Source organism: Lepus europaeus, chromosome 13 (assembly GCF_033115175.1).
Source record: "Lepus europaeus isolate LE1 chromosome 13, mLepTim1.pri, whole genome shotgun sequence".
NCBI classification, from domain to species: domain Eukaryota; kingdom Metazoa; phylum Chordata; class Mammalia; order Lagomorpha; family Leporidae; genus Lepus; species Lepus europaeus.
In genome coordinates, this window is record NC_084839.1 from 85,486,018 (window position 1) to 85,509,429 (window position 23,412).

The 23,412-nt window shown below is 44.1% G+C and overlaps 1 protein-coding gene across 1 annotated transcript in view; it reads left to right on the forward strand.

Moving 5' to 3' along the window:
- The window catches only part of BUB1 (BUB1 mitotic checkpoint serine/threonine kinase), a 50,148-nt gene that overhangs the window by 17,579 nt on the left and 9,157 nt on the right, over positions 1-23,412 (forward strand). The window contains exons 9-19 of the mRNA XM_062209855.1: positions 292-443; positions 6,547-6,779; positions 7,480-7,538; positions 9,350-9,478; positions 9,567-9,677; positions 10,434-10,533; positions 11,394-11,475; positions 13,860-14,034; positions 16,519-16,603; positions 20,056-20,294; positions 22,573-22,716. Of these exons, the coding sequence (XP_062065839.1) occupies positions 292-443; positions 6,547-6,779; positions 7,480-7,538; positions 9,350-9,478; positions 9,567-9,677; positions 10,434-10,533; positions 11,394-11,475; positions 13,860-14,034; positions 16,519-16,603; positions 20,056-20,294; positions 22,573-22,716 (1,509 nt within the window). The remainder of the gene's footprint in view (positions 1-291; positions 444-6,546; positions 6,780-7,479; positions 7,539-9,349; positions 9,479-9,566; positions 9,678-10,433; positions 10,534-11,393; positions 11,476-13,859; positions 14,035-16,518; positions 16,604-20,055; positions 20,295-22,572; positions 22,717-23,412) is intronic.

Genomic DNA, 23,412 nt, shown 5'->3' on the forward strand with positions numbered 1-23,412 from the left:
TTTACAGGAAGTGTGTGGTACTGCATTATGCTATTATCAAATATTGTTGAGCAACATATATATTTTTGTAACTTAGATACGCTGAACTTAACATAAAATTATAATTTAGAAAGGGCATGTAAAAATTATAATTAGAAAGTTATATAAATGTCATTTCTAAAACCTATTAAATGTGGAAAAAAATAAGAAATGGCATTCTAAAAAATACAACTCTTCACCCGTTTTTCATGTATCCCTCCGATGGCTGAGATTTAAGCTTTGTATGCCAACTATTCTTTATCTTTCTTAAAGTAAATGAAGACAGACATTATATGAAAAAGAAAGAAGCGAATGCTTTTGAAGAACAGCTTCTAAAGCAGAAAATGGATGAACTTCATAAGAAGTTGCATCAAGTGGTGGAGACGTCACACGAGGACCTGCCCACTTTCCAGGAGAGGCCTGAGGTACATACATGCTCCACGCTGGTGCGTCCTGTGCCCAGGGGCTGGTGAGAGCATTGATTTGCTCCTTGTTGTGCTCTGTTGTTAGAGTTAATCCTGCTGATTAAATTCGTAACTTGCCAAAATTGTGTGCTAATTTAATGCAGAGTGAGGTTCAAAAGATAGAATGAGGAAAGGAAGTTACAGAACAGAGCAAGCGGTGTGTTTAGTGTGTGTGGATGTGTGAGAGAGCATGAGCGGGCACATGCATACATGTTTATATTCATTTATGGGTACGTATATGGTCCTTTTTCTGGTTGTTGTACAAGGACCATGTTATAAAATGAGTATTTGACTATGTATTTAGATTAATTTGTCATGTGGGTTTATTTTCTGTTTGCTGTTGTTTCACTTTGGAAGAGGAGCAAGGTAGTGTGGTAGAACCACATATATTTTCTTAAAATTATTAATTAATAAATGAGTGACATTGGAGATACATTAAGCTATATGATTGCTTAATCCTTCACATAGTTTATGTCCATCAATAACATAGGAGACCCTGAAAATAAAGCAGTTTATTTTCTTATTTATTTTGAAAATTATAAAAGTACATGACGAGGGCTAGCACTGTGGCATGGCAGGTAAAGCCACTGCCTGCAGAGCCAGCATCTTATATGGGCACCAGTTCAAGACCCAGCTGCTCCACTTCCGATCCAGCTCTAAGCTATGACCTGGGAAAGCAGTAGAAGATGGCCCAAGTCCAAGCTCTTGGGCCCCTGCAACCACATGGAAGACCCGGAAGAAGCTCCTGGCTCCTGGCTTTGGATTGACACAGCTCTGGCTGTTGAAGCCAATTGGGGAATGAACCAGTGAATGGAAGACCTCACTCTCTCTCTGCCTCTCCTCTCTCTGTGTAACTCTTTCAAATAAATAAATAAATAGTACATGATCAATTGATGATTTTTTTAAAACTTGAATGAAAGCGGTGTATGTGTATATGTGCATGCGTATATGTATGTACATGAGGGGAGCGTGGTTGTAGATGTGTATACGTGCACAAATGAATGCTCTCCTTCACTGCTCGCTGCTGCGGTTTGTGTTCATTCATGTACATAAATATGCACGTGGATGCAGTTGAAGTTTCTGCATAAGTAAGGCTTATTTTCTGCTTTTCTCTCGCATGTCTTACAGCTCTTTGACTAGTGTTGCAGAGAGATCTTACAGAAAGGCATTGTGTCGTGTAGAAACTGCTGTGAGTCACGTGCAGTGAGCATTCTTGTACCTATGAAGTTATCTCTCTAGAAGGATAAAAGTGGAGTCGCTTAGATTCTAATTTTCCCGGCAGTGTGCCCTCAGAAACTGCACACGCATCAGCAGTGCACTGAAGTGTCTGTTTCTTATGTACGTTTGGATAGTGTTAGTTCTATAGATTTTTACCCCTGATGCACAGGTAGATTTGAATTTTTTTAGATGTATATGTAGTGGCTATTTTTTTTCTCTCTAAATTGATGGATTTGTCTATTTTTTTCTACTTGGTTGTTTTTTTTTTTTTATAAAAGTATTAGAAGGCCAGCAAATTTCTTGACTCTATTCATAGAAGAGTGAAAATACTTTTGAAATTATAGAAGATTTTTTAAAGAATTTTTTTATTTGAAAGATAGAGTTAGGTCTTCTATTCCACTTGTTCACTCCCTAAATGACCGCACCAGCAGAAGCTGAGTTGACCCGAAGCCAGGAGCTTCTTCTGGGTCTCCCACGCAGTTGCAGGGGCCCAAGAAGTTGGGCCATCTTCTGCTCTCCCAGGCCATAGCAGAGAGCTGGATCAGAAGTGGAGCAGCCGGGACTCAAACCGGCGCTCATATGGGATGCCAGCAGTGCAGGCAGCGGCTTTACCCACTAAGCCAGAGTGCCGGTCCCCATTTTTTTCCTTAATTATTTGAATTTCCCTTTTTGTATAATTTGTTTTTCCTGGATAGTTGCACAAAATTATAAAAATAATTATCTCATTAGTTTTCTCTTTTCTGTTTTTCTTGTATTTCTCCCCACACTCTGGAGAAACTAAAAACACCCTTTCCTTGGGTTCAGACTCATCAGCTCCATTCCTCTCCCTTTGCTTGACCCCATGCCTGCCAGTGCTCCTGTCTTCCTCCTGCAGGCTGGCCTCTGTGCAGTTGACCACCCCGCTCCTCCCTTGGGGTGTATCCCTGGTTCCCATATCAGCAATTCTCCTACGGTCCCTGTTTTGAAGGTACATGTCTCCAGTAGTGTTTTGTTTTTTTTTTTTTTTTTTAATTTTTGACAGGCAGAGTGGACAGTAGAGGGAGATAGAGAGAAAGGTCTTCCTTTGCCGTTGGTTCACCCTCCAATGGCCGCCGCGGTAGGCGCGCTGCGGCCGGCGCACCACGCTGATCCGATGGCAGGAGCCAGGTGCCTATCCTGGTCTCCCATGGGGTGCAGGGCCCAAGCACTTGGGCCATCCTCCACTGCACTCCCTAGCCACAGCAGAGAGCTGGCCTGGAAGAGGGGCAACCGGGAAAGGATCGGTGCCCCAACCGGGACTAGAACCCAGTGTGCCGGCGCCGCAAGGCGGAGGATTAGCCTGTTAAGCCACGGCGCCGGCTCCCAGTAGTGTTTTTATAAAAGCGTGGTTGAGGGGCTGGCACTGTGGCATAGCGGGTAAAAGCCGCCACCTACAGTGCCGGTATCCCATTTGGGCACCGGTTCCAGTCCCAGCTGCTCCACTTCCGATCCAGCTCTCTGCTATGGCCTGGGAAAACAGTGGGGGATGGCCCAAGTCCTTGGGCCCTGCACCCGCATGGGAGACCAGGAATAAGCACCTGGCTCCTGGCTTTGGATCAGCACAGCTCCAGCCATTGTGGCCATCTGGGGAGCCATCTGAATCAGCGGATGGAAGACCTCTCTCTGCCTCTGCTTCTCTCTCTGTGTAACTCTTTCAAGTAAATAAATTAAAAAAAAAAAAAAAAAAAGGCATAGTCGAGGAGTCAACCCCTTGCCATCACTTAGGTGCCTAAAATCATCATATCCTACTTGCATGCTTTGCTGGTCACTTGGGAAAGCTCTGACCTCAGAGTCACTCAGGATCTCATCCATATCTTTTGACTCCATTGTCGGGGTTGAGGAGCCAAGTCGTCGCAATTCCTGGTTCCATGAACGTGACCCCATGTCCTCTAGAGTATACAAGCTCATCTGTATACACGTTATATCATGGGAGTGCCATGTGCTTGACGTTTGCCTTTGCTCTGTTACTTAATTCTGCAGTTCTGGGACATTTGCTCGATGCATTTATTTTAAATAATGTTCCCCCATATGTATTCTCTCTTAGGCTGTTCTAGACTGACCATCCTACTTCCTTAGCTTTTTTCACCCTTTTACTACTTTGTCCTCCCCTCCCCTCCCCTCCCAATTTTCTAGGAGATTTCATTACCTTTTTATTTTTTTTTAAGATTTTAGTTATTTGAGAGGTAGAGTTACAGACAGTGAGAGACAGAAAGGTCTTGCGTCCATTGGTTCACTCTTCAATTGGCCACAACAGCTGGAACTGCGCCAATCTGAAGCCAAGAGCCAAGAGCTTCTTTCAGGTCTCTCACATGGGTGCAGGGATCTAAGCACTTGGGCCATCTTCTGCTTTCCCAGGCCACAGCAGAGAGCTGGATTGGAAGTGGAGCAACCGGGACTAGAACCGGCGCCCATATGGGATGCTGGCACTACAGGCAGAGGATTAACCTATTGCGCCACGGTGCCAGCTCCATCTTTTTATGGCCTTCTTATTGAATTCCTTAATTGCTTTTTTGTTATGAATGCTCATTTTCATAGCTGCCTATTTTTATTTTGTGACACTATATCTTAGTCTAAGGATATTAAATTTTTTTCTCCTTCTGTCTCAGAATCCTTGATTTCCTGTTCTTATGTGTCATTGATGTGTTTCAGTCTGTACTCTTTGTATTGAAAGCCCTTCGTGAGATGTCTGATGTTCTTTCCTGTATTCTCATCCAAACGCAGAGCTGGGAAGGCTCATAGGAAGCTGTAGCTGTGTGAATGACGCCTGCGACCAGTCAGCTTCACTGGGTGTGTTTCCTGGGCAGATGGAGGCCTGAGAGCAGAATGGCAGACTTGACTCGGTCCTGCTTCTCATGCCAGCCCTAGTCCAGGGGCCTCTTTCTCCAGAAAGCAGACCTCCGTCTGCTGCATGGTGGGGCGTGGGAACTGCCTTTCCTACCCTTCTTCTCCCACATTCGTGTTTTTAGCTCTGCCTTCACTTCCATTATGAGGTGTAACTAGTATTGCAGATTCTGAACTTCTATAGAGATCAGAGACTCGTGCCCTTGCTCCCTCCAGCAGCTGCTTTAGGTATTCGAGTTCCTGTACTATCATTTGGTGAGGCGGTGGGAGGGAGGGGCGGGGGGTGGATGACATGGCACATGTTTAATGCTGTGTCTTTAGTCCAAAGCCTTTCTTTATCGAACCAACTTGTGCATATGGGTCGTGTGGGATATGTTTTCCAAATGGATTGCAAGTTGTCCCTGTCATTATTGACCAGCTCAGCTTCTTCATTAATTTAAAATCTCTATCACAGAAGTTTCTGCGTGTATGCACACAAGGTCCATTTCTAAAATTATCTACATTTTTGTTTTAGTCAGTAAGTCTCTTCACCATTCTATATTGTGTATTCCTAAAGCCCTTGTGTGTATTGCTATCTGATGGAGAAACTCTGTGATTATTATTTTCCAATATAGTTCTTTGGCATTATATATATTGATAGTTCTTTGAAATTATTTTTAACCTTTACTAATTTGGCAAATCAGTGGTATAGATCATTTTAAGTTACCTTATTTGATGACTTGTAAGGATGAACTTTTTATATTTGTTCACTTATTTATGTAATTATTTTTATAGATGTATTTTTCTTAATTTTTAGGATATTTTTATATGGTGAGGAATTAACATTCTTTTTTTAGAGATTTTTTATTTATTTATTTGAAGGGTAGTGTTACAGACAGAGAGGGAGAGAAAGATCTTCCATCTGCTGGTTTACTCCCCAAATAGCTATGATGACCAGAACTGAGCTGATCAGGAGCCAGGAGCCTCCTATGGGTCTCCCATGTGGGTGCAGGGGCCCAAGGACTTAGGCCATGCTCCATTGCCTTCCCAGGCCTTAAGCAGAGATCCGGAGTGGCTGGGACATGAATTGGCACCCACATGGGATGCCATTGCTGCAGGCAAAGGCTTAGCGTATTATGCCATAGTGCCAACCCCAATTAACATTCTTTTTTAAAGGTTGCAGCTCTCTTTTTAATTTTTTAAAATTTTTATTTGAAAGAGGGACAGAGACAGAGACCTCCTTCCATGTGCTGGTTCACTCCCCAAATGCTCACAACATCCAGAGCTGTGCCAGAAACCTAGAACTCAGTCCAGGTCTCCAAGTACTTGAGCCATCATCTGCTGCTTCCCCGGGTGTGCATTAGCCGGAAGCTGGATCAGAGGCAGAGGTGGAACTCAATCCCAGACCTTGCAGTTAGGATTGAGGGTGTCCCAAGCGGCAGTTTAACCTGCTATGCCACAAATCCCAGTCCATGGCTTTTCACCTTGTAGCATTCAAGTGTTCATCACAGTGTAAATATGTGTGAGTAGAAAGATTTTAAATGAAAAGTATATTCTCTTTCTTATTGTAAGCCATATTTTCATAGCAGATTATATTTACATTGCCTATGCCTCATAGAGAAAATGGCCACCAGGGATATTTTAATGAAGGGGCCACCTTCATAAGCATTTGCTGACATAGGTTATTGGTTTTTACCCAAAGTCCAGTGAAGAGAAATGGGATACTTCAGCAATACCGGTTCAACAATACCAGTACACGTGTGTAGGCTGAGTATTATTCCGTGGCTAGAAGTATGAGCTGCCAGTTGTATCTGGTTAGAAGCATCTGTCACATAGAGTGGTCGTTTTTGTTGTTGGCTGCTCGTTTCAGAATGCTGAAAAGGCGAGGGGATGCTTCCAGGGGAAAGGGATCTACCAAGGACAGACGCCATGCTTTGTCTCATACCTGCTTAGTGATGTTTTGGACTTCATGGTGTTGTTTCTGTCTGTCTACTTGCTTGGCCGACAGGTTAACTCAGCACATGTGGGGCCAGCGGTAGGCTCCCAGCAGGAACCCACAGCTCCATGTCTTCCAGCCATCCATCAGCAAACCTCAAGGCACGCGGGTGAGAAACCCAGAGAGGCACTTGCTGCTGTTCCTCTTGTGGCAAATGGTACTACTGCGGCTTTGGTGCCCCCCGCCGTCAGCCAGACCATCGCACCTGCTGGTCCTTTGCCAGCCCAGCCAGCGACAGACTCCAGGTACGCTGGAGGTGGTCACGATGTGCATGGCATCTGTCAGCTTCTCCACGAGATCTGCAGTATGTAAAAGATGAATGGCTCCTGCTTTTAAAAATGGTTTTTAGCTGGGTATGTTGTTGAAAAACCAAGTCACCAAAACATTGGCCCCAAATCTTTCAAGCTTACTTATTCCATGCCTCTTTCCGAGTATTTGTTTTGCCTTCATACTTTCCTCTTGAATTGGAAAGTTTCCAAACCCTGAACCCTAGCATTCTCTTTGTAACCAAAGAGCATAAAGCAGTTGAATTGCAGTTGCCTTTGCTTCCTGGTTTTGGTGGAATGTCACTGTGCTGCATCGCACATTCCCTTATATCTTCCTACTAGAGCAGCTTGGGATTGATATCCACAACTGTGTGTGCTGGGCTGAAGCCATTGTCCCATCTTACCACATACAAGGATGGTTACTGTGGTATTAAAATATAGAATCACTGTGTCACACAAACATCTAGTGCCTGGCATTTGTCTGTAAGAGTGCTTTTCCTCAAAACAAAATGACTGTTTCATCTACTTACACTGTAGATCTAATCAGTTGCATCTGTATTTTAGCAGTCTTATAATCGCTGACTTAGTTCTCTTACTATTGTTTCTTGAAAATTAGTCAAGGATTCTTAACACATCCAGTGTGTATTCTTTAGTGTGTCTCAAGAAGTTTCTCTTGCAGGTGTATCAGTCAAAATACTCATGAATTCAAGCCGCAGAGCAGAGCAGAGACAAGAGAAGGTAATGCTTCATGGGTATGGATTTGCCAAGACTAGTCTGGGTGGCTCAGAGGTCTGTTTTGTGGTTGTGGTTTAGGTAGCCTTCAGATCTTAATAAATCAAAAAAGTATTAATGTCCCTGGGCTTGGAGTATAGGAGTTATTTAAACCTGAGCCATTTTAATTTCCTAGTCACATTTTATTAGTTTAGAGTCCTTTTAAAACTTAATTTGTGGGGAAAAAAAACTTTAATTAAATTTCTTAGAAAAAGATATTGAGAGTCACCTTTACTAAGTTAGGTGGGAAAAATGATTCAGTGTTTAATTAGGAGTATTGTACTACTATTTGCTGCTACTTAGGGAAAGCATTTGTGTAAGAGACACAGGGCCAGATGTCTGACCTAGCAGTCACAGTGCATGTCCATATCAGATTGGCAGGGTTCTGCACCCAGCTCTGACTCCTGATTACAGCATCCTGCCGACGCAAGCCCTGGGAGACAGCGGTGATGGCTCAGGTAATTGGATTCCTGCCACCCACTTGAGAGACCTGGGTTTAGCTCCCAGCTCCCAGCTTCTGCTTAGCTCAGGCCATCGTGGTCATTTGAAGAGTGAGCCAGTAGGTAGGAATACATACTCTCTGTCTCTCAAGTAAATAAATATTAAACAAACAAAAAAAGACAAAGTGGGTCTTCATTTCTTTCCTCCTGAGTATCTGAGGCATCCCTTCCACTGACATGCCAGTGGGGAGCAGGGCTGTTCCAAACAGCAGAGTCATTCACTGAACCCAGGCTCACTGAGCCCTTGCTAGCTTCCAGTACTGTTGTTGGGAGCTAGGAGTGTGACCATGAGCTAAAAGGATGAAAACCCTCACCCAAGTGAAGAGAGAAGGAAATTTTGCACTGGGATGTGGGGTTGAGCTGTGAGAGAGGGTACTATTTGGGCAAAGACCTGAAGGAAGGTGCTCCCCTCACAGCTAGCCTGAGGAGTCTGTCTGAGGCAGAGGGAGCAGCAACTGCCGAGCCCTCGGTCAGGAATATCCAGAGTGTTCAAAGCATGACAGAGAAGCCAGAGTAGTCGGAGAAGCAGGAGGAAGAGGAAGGTGAGTGAGCCTGAGCAGACGGGGTCCAGGCTGTACATGGCCTTGTACCCTGTTGTCTGTGTCCATGCGAGTGAGATGGAGAGCTGGTCTTAGATTTACAGTGTTTCCAGGAACAGGTAGTCCTTGGGGTACAATGGAACAAATGGGAAACTTAGGACAAAGCTGTTGATTTTGTATGATCTCAGACCAAACACGTACTCTCTGAGCCTTTGCTTGCTTTTCTGTAAAAATGATTCTTGCCTTCCTTATCTATGGGACTGTTCTATAAATATAGACATGAAATATATGAAAGCACTAATAATGGAAGTCGTAAAAAAGAAAGATTGATTTGTTTGAAAGGCAGAGAGACAAAAGAGATCTTCTATCCACTGGTTCACTCCACAAATGAGCACAGTGGCCAGCCTGGGCCAAGCTAAAGCCAGGAGCCTAGAACTCCATCCCAGTCTTCTATGTCAGTGGCAGGGGTCCAAGGACTTGGGCCATCTTCTGTTGCTTTCCCAGGCACATTAGCAGGGAACTGGATCAGAAGCTGAGCATCCAGGATTCCAACTGGTGCTCATATGGAATGCTTATGTCATGGCTATTTAACCTGCTGTGCCACAACACTAGCCCCAATGGAAGTCTTAAATGATAGTTATAGATGATGGTAAGCTGGTGTAATTGTAATAAATCACTTAGATTGTGTGCCTTCTGACTTGTGTACTGACACTATATTGTGTGGCCTTTCCTTTCCTAGGGTGTGAAGCACACAAGGTTGCTAACACAGGTTCTTTTCACACAACTCCAAACACATCCCTGGGAATGGCTCAAGCAACGCCATCCAAAGTGCAGCCCTCTCCCACCGTGCACACAAAAGAAGCATTAGGTAAAGCATTTTGTTGAGAGGGTAGCATGTGAGAAGTTACCGGAAGTCTTTTGCAACCTTTTTACAGGTATTCTTTCTGTTCTTTAAGGTTTCATCATGAATATGTTTCAGGCTCCTACTCTTCCTGACATTTCTGATGACAAAGATGAATGGCCATCTCTAGATCAAAATGAAGATGCATTTGAAGCCCAGTTTCAAAGTAATAATTTATTTTGAGGCTACCATGTATATGACGTTGTGAATGATTGCCACAGGAAACATCAAGCATTGTAAATGATGTAGCCCTTCCCTTGACTAGCTTGTCACATAAGAGCAGTGGAATGAGATGAAAATATGACAGTGTTTGAGGAGGTGTTCTGTGTGTGAGTGCTAAAGAAGGACATGGTCCCTGTGGGTGGGAGTGGGCCGGAAGGGCCGAGTACCCAAGGGGTGACTTGAGACCTCCCAGCAGACAAGTGGCCAGGAAGAAGTGCTGGAGGCCAGCAGCTGGCCCCCATGTATCTATAGTCAAGATTCATGCTGTAAGCCAGAGACCACGATAAACGTAAGTAGGAACTGATTAGATTCAGGAGCAAAAATATATGTAAATCTGGAAGGTTAATTCTTGAAATGAAAAGCCAGAAACATAGCTCTTCCATAAGGGAAATGGAGAACACAAGCAACAAGAGCCTCTTTTTTGTGAGTCAGGTGACACTAGCAGTGTCTTGGAGATTGATGGACCACCGTGCTTTAAATGTGGCAGGAACTCTGGGGCTTGAGTGCCAGACTCTGACCATTGGGTCATTTCACTGCAAAGTGACTTGTCGTATCTTCTAGTGTTTAAAAAACTGGTGCCAGTTCTTTTCTGTAAGCCATTATTTCTTTCTTTTTTGTAGTTGAGGTTTAGCATAAAGGATAGTGAGGGTTTTTTCCTAACATAATAATGAAATGATTTTTTTTTTCTATTCTGTTGCAGAAAATGCAGGGTCTTCTGGGGCTTGGGGAGTCAACAATATTATCTCTACACTGACCTCTGCTTTTCCTGTGTTTGAAGATGGAAACAAAGAAAACTACGGGTAAAGAAACATCTGGTTAAAATAACATCAGGAGAGATGCATGTGTCCCCGTGTCTTGGGGGCTGCAGAGGCGCCTCCAGCACTGAAGGTGGTGGCAGGCAGAGTGTGCACTGTGGATCAGATGGCCTGGGTTCCATTGCCAGCTCTGCCACTGTGGAGCCTTTTGTCCATGTGCCTGGGAGCACGTTGCTCGAGTTCTTCAGGTCTGTGGTGCTGGCAGGAATCCAAGAGAGCGAGCAGTCTCCCACAGCAAAAGCAAAAGGAAACTAGCAGGACATAAGTGATAAGAGAAAGGAGGGATTCTGTAGACTAGAACTTGTATTAGACGTGAACAACTTCGCCAGTACAGTTGTCCATGTCTATGTGTGCAGGACTGATGAGCAGAAAAGCCACTGGTGTATGTCGGGTAACGCAGAGAGAATCTGTGGTCGAGTGCAGGGACATTCCGTTAGAGAGCCGTATCTGGAGGGCAGATCCATGAATTCTGTCAGTCATGTAAACCATGGAAAAAGAGATGGCAGAGTGAGTTACAGATAGCATAATCCAGAAGAAATTCCTACTGAGGTAGAAAAGAGAAAGGCACGGTCAGCTCTCAGAAATAAAACGTGTGGCATCCTTGGTCTTTAATGGATGACACTCAGAAATTTCTGTGTTTTCTGCCTTCATTTAGCTAACTGTAAGTCTGCTTTAACAAGTTAATTCATTTAGCATTCAGTTTTGCTAGACTGCTACAAAAGCAAGCACTGTCTATGTCAATATTAACTCATTAAATAGGACTAAGTGGAGTGCTTTCATAGCACTCAAGTGATAGCATTTACATCCTTAAGCTACTGTTCATAACTTTGCATATCTTTTCTTAGATTGCCACAGCCTAAAAATAAGCCCACGGGGACCAGAACCTTTGGAGAACGCTCTGTCAGCAAATTTCCTTCAGAACCCAATGTAAGCAATCTCTACTCCATCTGTTAAGTGAGTCTAACAACCTTTCCTCTTCCTTGTACCTACTGATGATGCCAACGAAATGATATGGCCCATGTAAAACTGTACCAGAAGATGCAATGTTATATGAAAAATGGGCTTCTTCATCAGTTGGTGTTCCTAGTATGTGCCAGACCCTGTGAAAGGTACAGAAAATAGAAACAAGTTTGCTGTGGTCCTTGCCCACAGAGATCCTTTGTAGATAGGAGGAAGCTCCTGGGATATATATTTTTCTTAGATCTACGAAGTAAGGCCCACAGCGGACTATTAGGGAGAAAACCCAGCAAATTTGAATTAAGCTGAAATGCATTATCAGTATACTGCAGCAGGCAAGCCCTCCCTGTTCCGTGGCCCACCCTGACTTCCGTTCTAGCAGCCATGTGTCCTGCCCATATTCACTTCCATCCCATCGCTGAGTACTTACCCATGGTGCATTTTCCTCACCATCTTCCCAGCCTGGCGGGCCTCTGGCTGTGACAGACCAGAGAACGATGCTGTGCTGTCATCACCCGTCACCCTGCTGAGAAGCTGTGCTGAACCGTGGGTCACACTTTTGATTCCACAGCACAGTGGATTCATCTGAATATAATTATTGTCCAGCTCTAATCCTTCTAAAGAACTGTTTAATCTTCTTAAAAATTTCCCACATAAGAGACTAGATTTGAAATATTTTAGCATACTTTGGAAATGCATTTTACTAAACTGTTCAGTTATGTGTGCTTTTTCTGTTATATATGCTTGGATTGTAAAAAACACTATTTTCTATATATCCTGGCCCTGAACTTAAGCCAGTGCTTTAGCCTGCACTGCCTGAAGAAACAGCCAGCACTTTTGCCTCCAGTCTTGGAAGAGATGGGGTGGAATTTATGAAGACAATGAAGTCCATACACAAACCACATGTGCTGGATAACTGAAGGGGCTTGTCCAGCGTAATCCTGACTCTGCAGTATCTGTCTTTGTTCATGTAGACTGTAAAACTTGAACCTTTGTTTCGTTGGAGAAATATCTGACTCTAGGACTGGGGCAGCAAAAATGTAAGATGAGCTTGGGGCATCTTGTAATGCCAGGAAGTAATGAAGTGTCCTTCAAAAGGGGGAGGCCGGCCTATCCGAGAAACCCCAGAGCCAGCCTGAAGGAGCCGATGGCCTACAGCAGATTGAATAAGAAAAATAAGTATAATAAAGTAGTATTGGATTATAACTCAAAATAAAGTCAATATCCATACTGACATAAATAAATGGGGAAGGAAGGAAAATCTTCATGGAAGATTTCCTTGTGATGTGGAAGGGATGAATGGCAGTGGAAAATCACCATTAGTCTCTTCCCTTCTCTGTAGCTCTTTCAAATAAACAAATATTTAAGAAAAAGAAAATCACCATTAGAACCCCACAGTAATAATTGCTACAGGCAAGATCCATAGATAAATACTAACATTAATGACTAAGGCCTTAAGAAACAGGGTATTTATTTGCAAGTGCCTCATCTAGTATCTCAGTGAAATTACTTAGCTAAGTACTGTGGTGGTTTAATGTTTATCTACAGATTTTTTCATGTTCCTGCTTGTAAGGTGTGGAAGTTTAACTCCCTTTGTTTTGAGTATGTGCTAGACTTGGGGACTTGCTTCTGACAGAGAAGGGAAAAAGGAAAAAGAGCTCACAGTGGGGAAACCTAGTAGCTACCACATAACCAAGTGATTGGGTTAGCCTCGCTGGTAGTAAGTCGTGTTGGCAGCATGTGGCCTCTCACATGGTCAGAAGGGCCCTTTACCCCCAGATATTCTTCCCTCATCTAATCATGAGAAAATACCGCAGGAGCTCCAAGGAGAGAGACATTCTACACAGTTCCTGACCAGTATTCAAAAGTGTCAGTTCAAGAAAGACCCATAGACGGTCACAGACGTGAGAAGACTAAGTAACGTGAGAACCTAGAACAGAAAAGGAAGATAGAGGTAAAATAGTGAAGTACAAATAAAGTCTACGGACACTACAATTGTTTAGTTTTTACAAATATACCAAGTTGAATAAGAGGGTACTGAACAGTAGAGGAAGCTCAACATGGGAAACTACTATCTTTTTAACTCTTCTATAAACCTACTCTTTTTTGGGATTTAAAAAAATAATGTAAAAGTTGAAAACAAAAATGTGACCTTATGATGCTGACTCCACAGGGGGGTGTGAGAGATGAACTATTCCAGTTCTAGGGAGAAGAACGGCCCCTCAGTGCGTGTTAGCAGAGGCTTACATCCCTTTCTTCCTGATTCTGCATATTTTTTAATCAAATGTGTGAATGTGTTTAATTTCTTGGACTAAGCAAGGAGATTGCTGCATTTTTCCATTTATCTGTTGTAGGAAGTGCCTCATGCCGAGGAGTTTTTGGATGACTCAACGGTGTGGGGTACTCGCTGCAACAAAACCCTGGCACCCAGTCCCCAGAGCATCGGGGACTTCACATCTGCTGCCCAGCTCGCATCCACACCCTTCCACAAGCTCCCCGCGGATTCCGTGCACATTCTAGAAGATAAGGGTGTGTATTACACTACTGAGTGTCTTGTCCAATGCCAAATTCAGTTCGTTTAGTGTGATAGCTTTCTTGAAAATTCTAAATGGGAAACTTGAAAAAATCATAAAGAAAAAACTTCATTCATTGCATTGTCACCTGTATGATGTTTTTTTCTTTGGCATACTGTCTTCATAAAGTCTTAGAGTCTAGGTAGTACAAGGGAAGGCCTGTAGAAGCATTTGCAAGTATGCAAAGCCCAACTCATTTGTATAGGGTATATTTATTTTGCTTTATAACAAATAAAAGGGCTGCAGAAGACATGGAATTATTTGAGTAACAAATAATTGAGTAAATGAGTAACAAACAACCCATTTTAAACCTTAATAAGTGTCTACAAATTTTATTTTAGACATGTAGCCAATTACTATACTCGTAAAATCGTATTTTCTATTTTTTAAGTGATTTGCTTAAAGGTAGTAATGATGAAACTCATAAATAATCCTATTTTCACTCCATTCCAAGTGTGACCCCCCCCCCCCATCTAATAGATCTTTATAGTTTTGGGTTCAACCCTAATTTATGTATGACTTTGTCATTAGCTATCAAACACCATCTCACAGACTATGTAATATGGGCTGTATTCTAACCATTCTGACAACTGTTGATTTACCAACCATCCGTATCATTGCTGGGACTGGCATTTGACCCGCCGACTAAGATACCTGCATTCCACATCAGATTACCTGAAGTCAATACCTGGCTTTGGCTTCTGACTCCAGCTTCCTGCTAATCCGACCCTGGGAGGTAACAGTGGCGGTTGGACTTCTGCCACCCATGTGGGAGACCTGGACTGAGCTTCTGACCCCTCAGGGATTGTGGGCATTTGAGGAGTAGAGCAGCAGTAGGGAGCTCCCTTGGTCTATTTCTCTGTCTCTGCCTCTTAAGTAAATTAAAAAAAATTTTTTTAAAGATTTATTTATTTGAAAGAGTTACACAGAGAGAGAAGAGGCAGAGAGAGAGAGAGAGAGAGAGAGAGAGGTCTTCCATCTGCTGGTTTACTCCCCAGTTGGCCGTAACGGCCAGAGCTGCACTGATCCGAAGCCAGGAGCCAGGAGCTTCTTCCTGGTCTCCCACATGGGTGCAGGAGCCCAAGGGCTTGGGCCATCTCCTACTGCTTTCCCTTTTTTTTTTTTTTTTTTTTTTTAGTTAATTTATTTATTTGAAAGAGTTACACAGAGAGAGAAGGAGAGGCAGAGAGAGGTCTTCCATCTGCTGGTTCACTCCGCAATTGGCCACAAAGGCTGGAGCTGCTCCAATCCGAAGCCAGGAGCTTCTTGGTCTCCCACATGGGTGCAGAGGCCCAAGGACTTGGGCCATCTTCTGCTTTCCCATGCCATAGCAGAGAGCTGGATCGGAAGTGGAACAGCCAGGACTCAAACCGGCACCCATATGGGATGCCGACACTGCAAGCAATGTCTTTACCTGCTACACCACAGTGCTGGCCCCGGGACGTTTTTAAAGTATGAGTTATTTACCAAAACAATGAAATAACTTCCAGAGAATTTCACTTCACTAGATGGAAGAGAATCTTAGTGGAATTATGAACCCATAGCCCTGAAAGTTTTTGACTATGGAGTAAGAATTTTTTCTTAGAGTACTAACCCAGTACGGTAGATTTCTTTAGGAGAGTTTAGCTAAGACTTAGACAATTGCAAAATGCTATTGTAAGCCTGGCACTTCAATAAAGTGGAAAGGTTTTGTGTGGGTTTTTTTGGCTTTTTGTTGTTTGTTCAGGAAATCTAATCAGTTGAGAGTGTTTCGAAAAGTCAACATTAGCTAATCCTGGAGTATTTGCCACTTTGATTCTATAAACAGAAGCTAGTGTTCTAACACTAGGAAGTATTAACACCTGTTCAATGAGGGAATATGACAAAATTTAATCTGTAATATTGCCTTCATATAGTATTAGCATCACTTGGTAGTTTATATTTCTGTCTTGTGATTTATTTTTTTTAAGAGAGCAATGATAAGTTTTTGCCAAGTGGTTTTCTGACTTAACCACAGTCATTTCAATCAGCTAAATGCTGATTCACTAAAATGTGTTCAACTGAAAGGCACAGAAATCTCTGCCCTCTACAAGCATTGCAGCCTTGTACACTCTATGTCCTTGTCATGGGGTTCTTCCTGCCACCTGAGCCATTAAGCCCCATGGGCTGGTCATTCTGCCCACAGAACCTGCTACCTTCTGGACACTTTTTTCCTGAAGGATTGTTATGCTCAGGTATAGTAAAGTAGGTTTTCTTAAGGGATCTGCCTGCTCCCTTAACCCACACTCATGTTTTGAATCTACAGCATATTTTACCATGCAGCACTAGATTGAAATTACAATGAAACTCAGTGTTATAAAGAATCTCAGGCTTTGTAACCAAATCACATTTGTGTGTGAGTGTGTATGTGTATGCATGCACATGTACATGTCACGAGTCTCTTATTTTCTGTATCTTTCAGAAAATGTTGCAACAGGGTACACCCATGCTTCTTTGGCTGCTTGTAAAGAAAACATAGCGGAGCCCTCAAAAGACAGAAAGTTCAGGTATTGTGGGGTCTCTTATTCTGTTTCCATTGCAGCTTTGCTTTTCTGTATGTAACAGATCACTTAATTTCAACCTTAAAGACTAGTGCCTTTGTATCAGCTGGCAGCTCTAAGTCTGCAGAGCTCTTTGAATATGGGTGCAGTGATGGGCCAATGCACTTGACACATCAGGGCAGAGAGAGAAACACTAGGACAGCAGAGTCCCTGCGGAAACATTCTCTGCAACTGATTTCCACTCATGTTGCAAACAGAGCTGCAGATCCTTGGCAGCCACAAACCCTGACAAAGACTATTGCAGAACTGAGCACACACATGATTGCTTCTTCACAGCCCATTAGATACGGTAGGCACTGTGCTTTTCCCTCTTCTAAACGAGGAGACCAAGACTCAGAGGGTAAATCACTGATTCAGAGGCATTGAACTCCCAGTTTGCAGAGCTGGAATTTGAACCCATAATGCTCTGATTCTGGTTCTCACCACTGCCATACTGCCTCTTGTTACCAAAAACCTCTCATTCATCTAAGACCCCGGGAAATAAATTTGATCAGATGAAAGACAAAAACAGAATGTGTCTGAGAAGATAATGCAGAAAATAGCTCACTAATGATAAAGGGAATGCTGATTAAACAGATTTTTTTTTTTGTCTTTTAATTGAAAATTGTATTCAATGGGCACAGTGCATGCTGCCACCAGGAATCTTCCTAAGCCCCATCAGACTTCACTCACAAGACTATCCTAAGCCATGCTTGCCGTAATTTACAAATCTATAGAAATCACGGTTGCTGGCACGGCACATGCTGTCCAAGAAACTGTGGTCTTTGTGCCCTTGGGACAGCTCACGTGCAAGGAAACAGGCCTCACATAGGACCAGGTGCTGGAGCTTCCCCAGCTTAGAAGCCTTATCTCCATGGGGGTTAATGGCTCTTACAGCAGCTCCACTGATGGAGCTTTCAGGTCCCCACCAGGGACGGGACCATTGCAAGAGTCATCATACCTGAGGAAGCCTGAAGCTCTGAGTTCCTACCAGATACACACAGTTCAGATTGAGTTCACCGATGATTGTTATTTTTACCATAAGCAACAAGAACAGTGCCAGGGCCGGCGCTGTGACTCACCTGGTTAATCCTCCGCCTGTGGCACCGGCGCTGGGTTCTGGTCCCGGTTGCTCCTCTTCCAGTCCAGCTCTCTGCTGTGGCCCGGGAAGGCAGTGGAGGATGGCCCAAGTGCTTGGGTGCCTGCACCTACTTGGGAGACCAGGAAGAAGCACCTGGCTCCTGGCTTCGGATCGGCGCAAAGCCGGCCATACGGCCATTTGAGGGGTGAACCAACGGAAGGAAGACTTTCTCTCTGTCTCTCTCAGTCTATAACTCTGTCAAAAAAAAAAAAAAAGTGCCAGTCGACCTTTGCAGATTTCCAGGGGAGACTTAGAATTTCAGCTGAACGGATTCTCATGGAGAAGGATAAAGGATTTGTTAGCCTTTTATGCATCTACTAGTAACAGATACTCATGTTACTAGTAGCAGTGTACTAGCAGTATGTATGAATACCCCTAATAGCTGTTTCATTCTGATACAAAGCATTAGAAATATTTCCCATATGTAGAAACCCATGGAACATGCTAGTGTGTATGCAGCCAGTAGAATCCACCATGGGAATGTGCAGAAGCCTGGCAGCTCCTTTGATACGTGGTCGAGGTCAGCATTGCCAGTGAGTCACGGTGACTGCATGCAGTAAGAGGGGTGCACCTGCCATGCTGTCCTTCCCACACTCCAGTAATCCCAGCCTAGCCATGAGGGAAAAGTCACAGAAACCCAATGCCTGGCTAGTGCACTTCAAAACTCTCAAGGTCTCGGGAAACTAGGAACAACTGAGAAACTCACAGATGAGAGAGGAGGAAGGAGACAAGAGACTAATACAGCACAGTGTCCACGATGCTCCCAGAGCAGGACAGTGGTGGGAAAGCTGGTGGGTCCCAGTGAAGTCTGGAGTTCAGTTAGTATTGCACATGCAGCTTTGTTTTCACAAGGACAGCACTGTCAAAGGAGATTATGACATTCGGGAACTTTGGGTGGGGAGTATAAAGGAATTGCAATATTAAGTCTAAAAATATTCTAAAGTAAGAATTTCATTTTTTAAAAAATTACAGAAGAATAACAAAATATCAGTGTATGCAATTACATGTATAGATGTATTTATATGAAAATATATATTTTAAAGATTTATTTATTTTGCTTGGAAGCCAGAGTTAACACAGTGAAAGAAGGAGAGGCAGGGAGAGAGAGTCATCCGCTGGTTCACTCCCCAGTTGACTGCAACGGCCAGAGCTGTGCTGATCCAAAGCCAGGAGCCAGGAGTTTCTTCCTGGTCTCCCACGCAGGTGCAGGGCCCAAGCACTTGGGCCATCTTCTACTGCTTTCCCAGGCTATAGCAGAGAGCTGGATAAGAAGTGGAGCAGCTGGGACTCGAACTGGCACCCAAATGGGATGCCGGCACTGCAGGCAGCAGCTTTACGTGCTACACCACAGCACCAGCCCCAAATATGTATTTTTTTAAATTCATTTATTTGAAAGGCAGAGTTAGAAGGAGAGAGTGAAATCTTCTATCTTTTGGTTCACTCCCCAAGTGACTGCAATTGCCAGGGCTGAGCCAGGCCCAAACCAGGAGCCAGGGTCTTCATCCAGATCTCCCATGTGGGTGTCAGGGGCCCGAACAACACTTGGGCCATCTTCTGCTTTTCCCAGGCCATCATCAGGGAGCTGAATCAGAAGTGGAGTAGCTGGGATATGAACTGGCACCTATATGGAATGCTAGTGTTTTAGATGGCTGCAAGCCCCAAAAATAAGTAATAGTAAACATAGGCCTGAGAGGTGTGTGTATGTGGAGATAGACACACAATGGACTCCTTATTCTGTGTTATATAAAGTCAAACGCTGAATCAGTGAACTCTGAACCACTGCTCTTAGGGGGAATACAAGGCTCGTCCTGTGAGCCTCTGGTCACGGCACCTTATTTAATGTTTGTTGCTGACTCATTAACGTTGAATTTGTGGCCAAAAGACCATAACTTGTGCAGAATAAAGCTTATCTAATACATGTATTTTCTCTATAACATGCATCACAGCCTTTCCACTGAGGAATATTGCATAGTCCTTCAGGACTACACTTGGGGATATTTTAAATCAACAAAAAGCTCACAAATGCAAAAGCCGTGGCACTAAGTATGCCACAGAAGGACGTTGTTGATGGTGAAAGAGTTGAAGCAAGGAGGCGAGCCGTCTCCTTCCACTCAGCTGGGCGTGCGCATGCTGGGTGGCTGCCTCGTCCCCACTCACCGTGTCTGCAAATGACTGCACACTCCCACGAGTGTTGATCAGGGCCTCCTGAGGAGGTTTTGACACAGGCTTCTAATTATGTGATGCTTTTGTTTCTCCTCTGTCCCTTTCACACATCCAGTCCAATTCAAGAGACAAGCCCAGCACAAGCGCTCCCCACCGACGTCTCTTCAGCATCCTTACACCGCCGGAGCCAGCCTGCAGCAGGCGGTGCGCTTGTCCGCGAGGCCCAGTGGGGCCTGGAGGCATGTAAGCTCACAGATGCAGCCTGTGCCCCTGCGGAGGGCCCCCCAGATGCCGTCGCTGGGCTCCAAGCAGAAGAGATGCAGATGTATCCTCTTGGAACTGCCAGTGCTCCAAGTATGCACCGATGTTTGGTCTTAGGATGATTGCGTGGGGAAAGGCTGCTCAGTGAAAGGAGCTGAAAGAGGGGGACCTTGAATACCATAGGGTAGCACAGTCACCTGACTTGGGTAAGTGCATTACAGTGCAGTCTGATGGGAAGGTGCCTGAAGGACAGCTCGACCCATTGTAATCTTAGAAGGTATCAAAAGAACTACTGTTGGAAGAAGGAATTTGGACCTTGAGCGTCTGTGTTGTGCCAGACATTTAATTTCCGCATTTTTCTCAATTTATAGAAAAGTCTGCTGAGGCCCAAGGTTAAGCAGACAACTCTTCCTCCCTGCCTTGTTCCATAGAGCCAGTCTTACGCATTGCTTGAGAGTACACTTTGGGAATGGACGTTGTGCAGTGGGTTAAGCTGCCACTTGAGATACCGGCACCCTGAGCATCTGCTTTGAGCCCTACTTACTCTGCCCTTGAGATCCAGCTTCCTGGTAATGTGCCAGGGAGGCAGCGGGTGGTGGCCCAAGTACTTGACAGATACCTGGAAGGAGCTCCTGGCTTCAACGTGAACCAGCTGATGAAAGAGAGATCTGTTACTCTGCCTTTCAAACAAAAATGTGTAAAAAAAGATTCAGGAGATAGACTGTCAAGATTCTTATCCTGGCTCACTCAGCGTGGTAGTTGTATGATCTTGACCAAGGTTCCTTCAGTCTTCCATTCCCCTCTTTCCTTCTGTGTGAAATGGAGGTGATGTCAGTGCCTACCTTGGAGGCTTGTTGCAAGAACCAAGCGAGGTGATAGGTGTCCAGTGCTCGGAACAGTATTCTGCATGTGCTCAGCACTAAGTGGTGACCGTGCTGGGTCTTTCCTGACTGCCACTGGCAGGATTTTTAATACTACCCCACAGTGGAGAGGAACTCTTTCTTCCCTTTAGAAATTATTTCCCTTTTGTGGACCCAAAATACATCCTATACATTCAAAATTGCATGTCGGTCAAGAAGTGTTTTGTGGGTGTGAGTAGAAGGGTAATAGAAGAGTACCCATCTGAGCATGCCAGAATAATGTCCAGAGGAGCCCTCAGGACAGGTGGGCACCATGCTGTAGCATCAGGATCTGGCAATTCAGGCAGGTGGGGCAAACTGTGACCACCGTGATTCCCTTTGCCACAGGTGAATGTTGGTCTAAATTTATAAAGCTGAACTGGGCTGGCCTGGCACAGGGAGTTAGGCTGCTGCTTGGGATGGAGTCCTGCCCCTACTTCCCATCCAGCTTCCTGCTAATGTACCTCAGAGGCCTTAGATGATAGCCCAAGTGCTTGGGTTCCTAGCACCCATGTGGGAGAACAGGTTGATTTGCCTGGCTCCTGGCTTTAGCTTGGTGCAGTCCAAGCTGTTGTAGGCATTTGGGGAGTGAGCTAGCAGATAGAAGATAGCCCTTTCTCCCTCTCCCCTCCTGTCTCTTTCACTCTGCCTTTCAAATAATTAACTTTACTTTATAAAGCAAATAAAATGGCAAATAACTATAGAGCCACCAGTTTTTTAAGTTTATTTTTAACTTTTTTAAATGATTTATTTGAGAGGAAGATATACAGATCTTCATCCACTGGTTCACTCCCCAAATGCCCACAACAGCCAAGGCTGGATCAGGCCAACACCAGAAGCCCGAACTCCATCAGAGTCTCCCATGTACGTGACAGGGACCTAAGTACTTCAGCCATTATCTGCTGCCTTCCCAAGCACATTAGCAGGAAGCAGGCTAGGAAGCAGAGTAGCTGGGACTTGAACCAGCACTCTGAAATGGGATGTGGGCATCCCAGGCAGTAGCTTAACTCACCATGCCATAACACCCACCCCTGCTTACTTTTTGAAAGGCAGAGTGACAGAGCAAGAGATCATCACGAGTCCATTCTGCAAATGCACTTTACAGCCAGGGTTGGGCCACCCCAAAGCCAGGAGCCACAGACTCCATGAGTCTCCCATGTGGAGGGCAGGAACCCTAATGCTTGAGCCATCATCTGTGCCACATTAGCAGGACGCTGAGTCAGCAGCAAAGGTGGGACTCCGATATGGGAAACGGGGATCCCAAGCGGTGACTGACCTTGCCACAGCACAGTGCCTGCTGCTAAATTTGACTTTTGAAAATAGTTGTTTGTTATTTGAATCGATACTCTTGAAAAGATACAAGTTTTGAAAGCTTATTTAATGTATGTCTGTACTTACTGTATCTATTATTTCTTTGTTAAAATTCTTGGGTACTGAATTCATGTCCTTTTTTAAATTTCTGTTCCCATAAGACTTCACTATCGAGAACCCATGGGATGATCGTTTGATTCTCAGACTTTTATCTGGACTTTCAAAACCAGTGAATTCCTATCCAAATGTTTTTGAATGGCAATGCAAACTTCCAGCCATCAAGCCCAAGACCGAATTTCAATTGGGTAAGAACTACATGAATAATACAACCTTAAATTCTTATTTCTCTATGGGAACTTGATGATCACTCATGATTGTGAGATTCTCCTCCAGCCTCACACCACCTCCAACAAAGAATTGTCTGAAGCATTAAGTGGTGACAACAGGATTGTGATTATTGTTGGGACTGTAACTTAAGTAATTTATAGACAGCAATGTGACAGTGTCTATCAAAATAAAAAATGAACATACTCTTAGACCCAGCCACCTACTTGTAAGAATGTCCTGCAGTTATTGGTATACAATTCCACAGCAAAGTACAGGCATTGGCAACAGAACAAAGAAGTCTGTTCTGTAATGATGGAAAGTGGTCTCCAAAACAAAATGAAAAAGGCAAAATTGTATTATATGCTGCTACTTGTTTCTCAGAAAGGGAGATTATAATATACATTTCTATTATGTCTGGAGAACCACTGGAGGAAACTTAACACTAACACAGTTAACTTAGTGGGAGTGGGATAACAGTGGGAACAAGACTTTACACAGTGCTTTTTTTTTTTTGACAGGCAGAGTTAGAGAGAAAGGTCTTCCTTCCATTAGTTCACTCCCCAAATGGCCACTACGGCTGGTGCTCTGCGCCGATCTAAAGCCAAGAGCCAGGTGCTTCTCCTGGTCTCCCATGCGGGTGCAGGGCCCAAGCACTTGGGCCATCCTCCACTGCA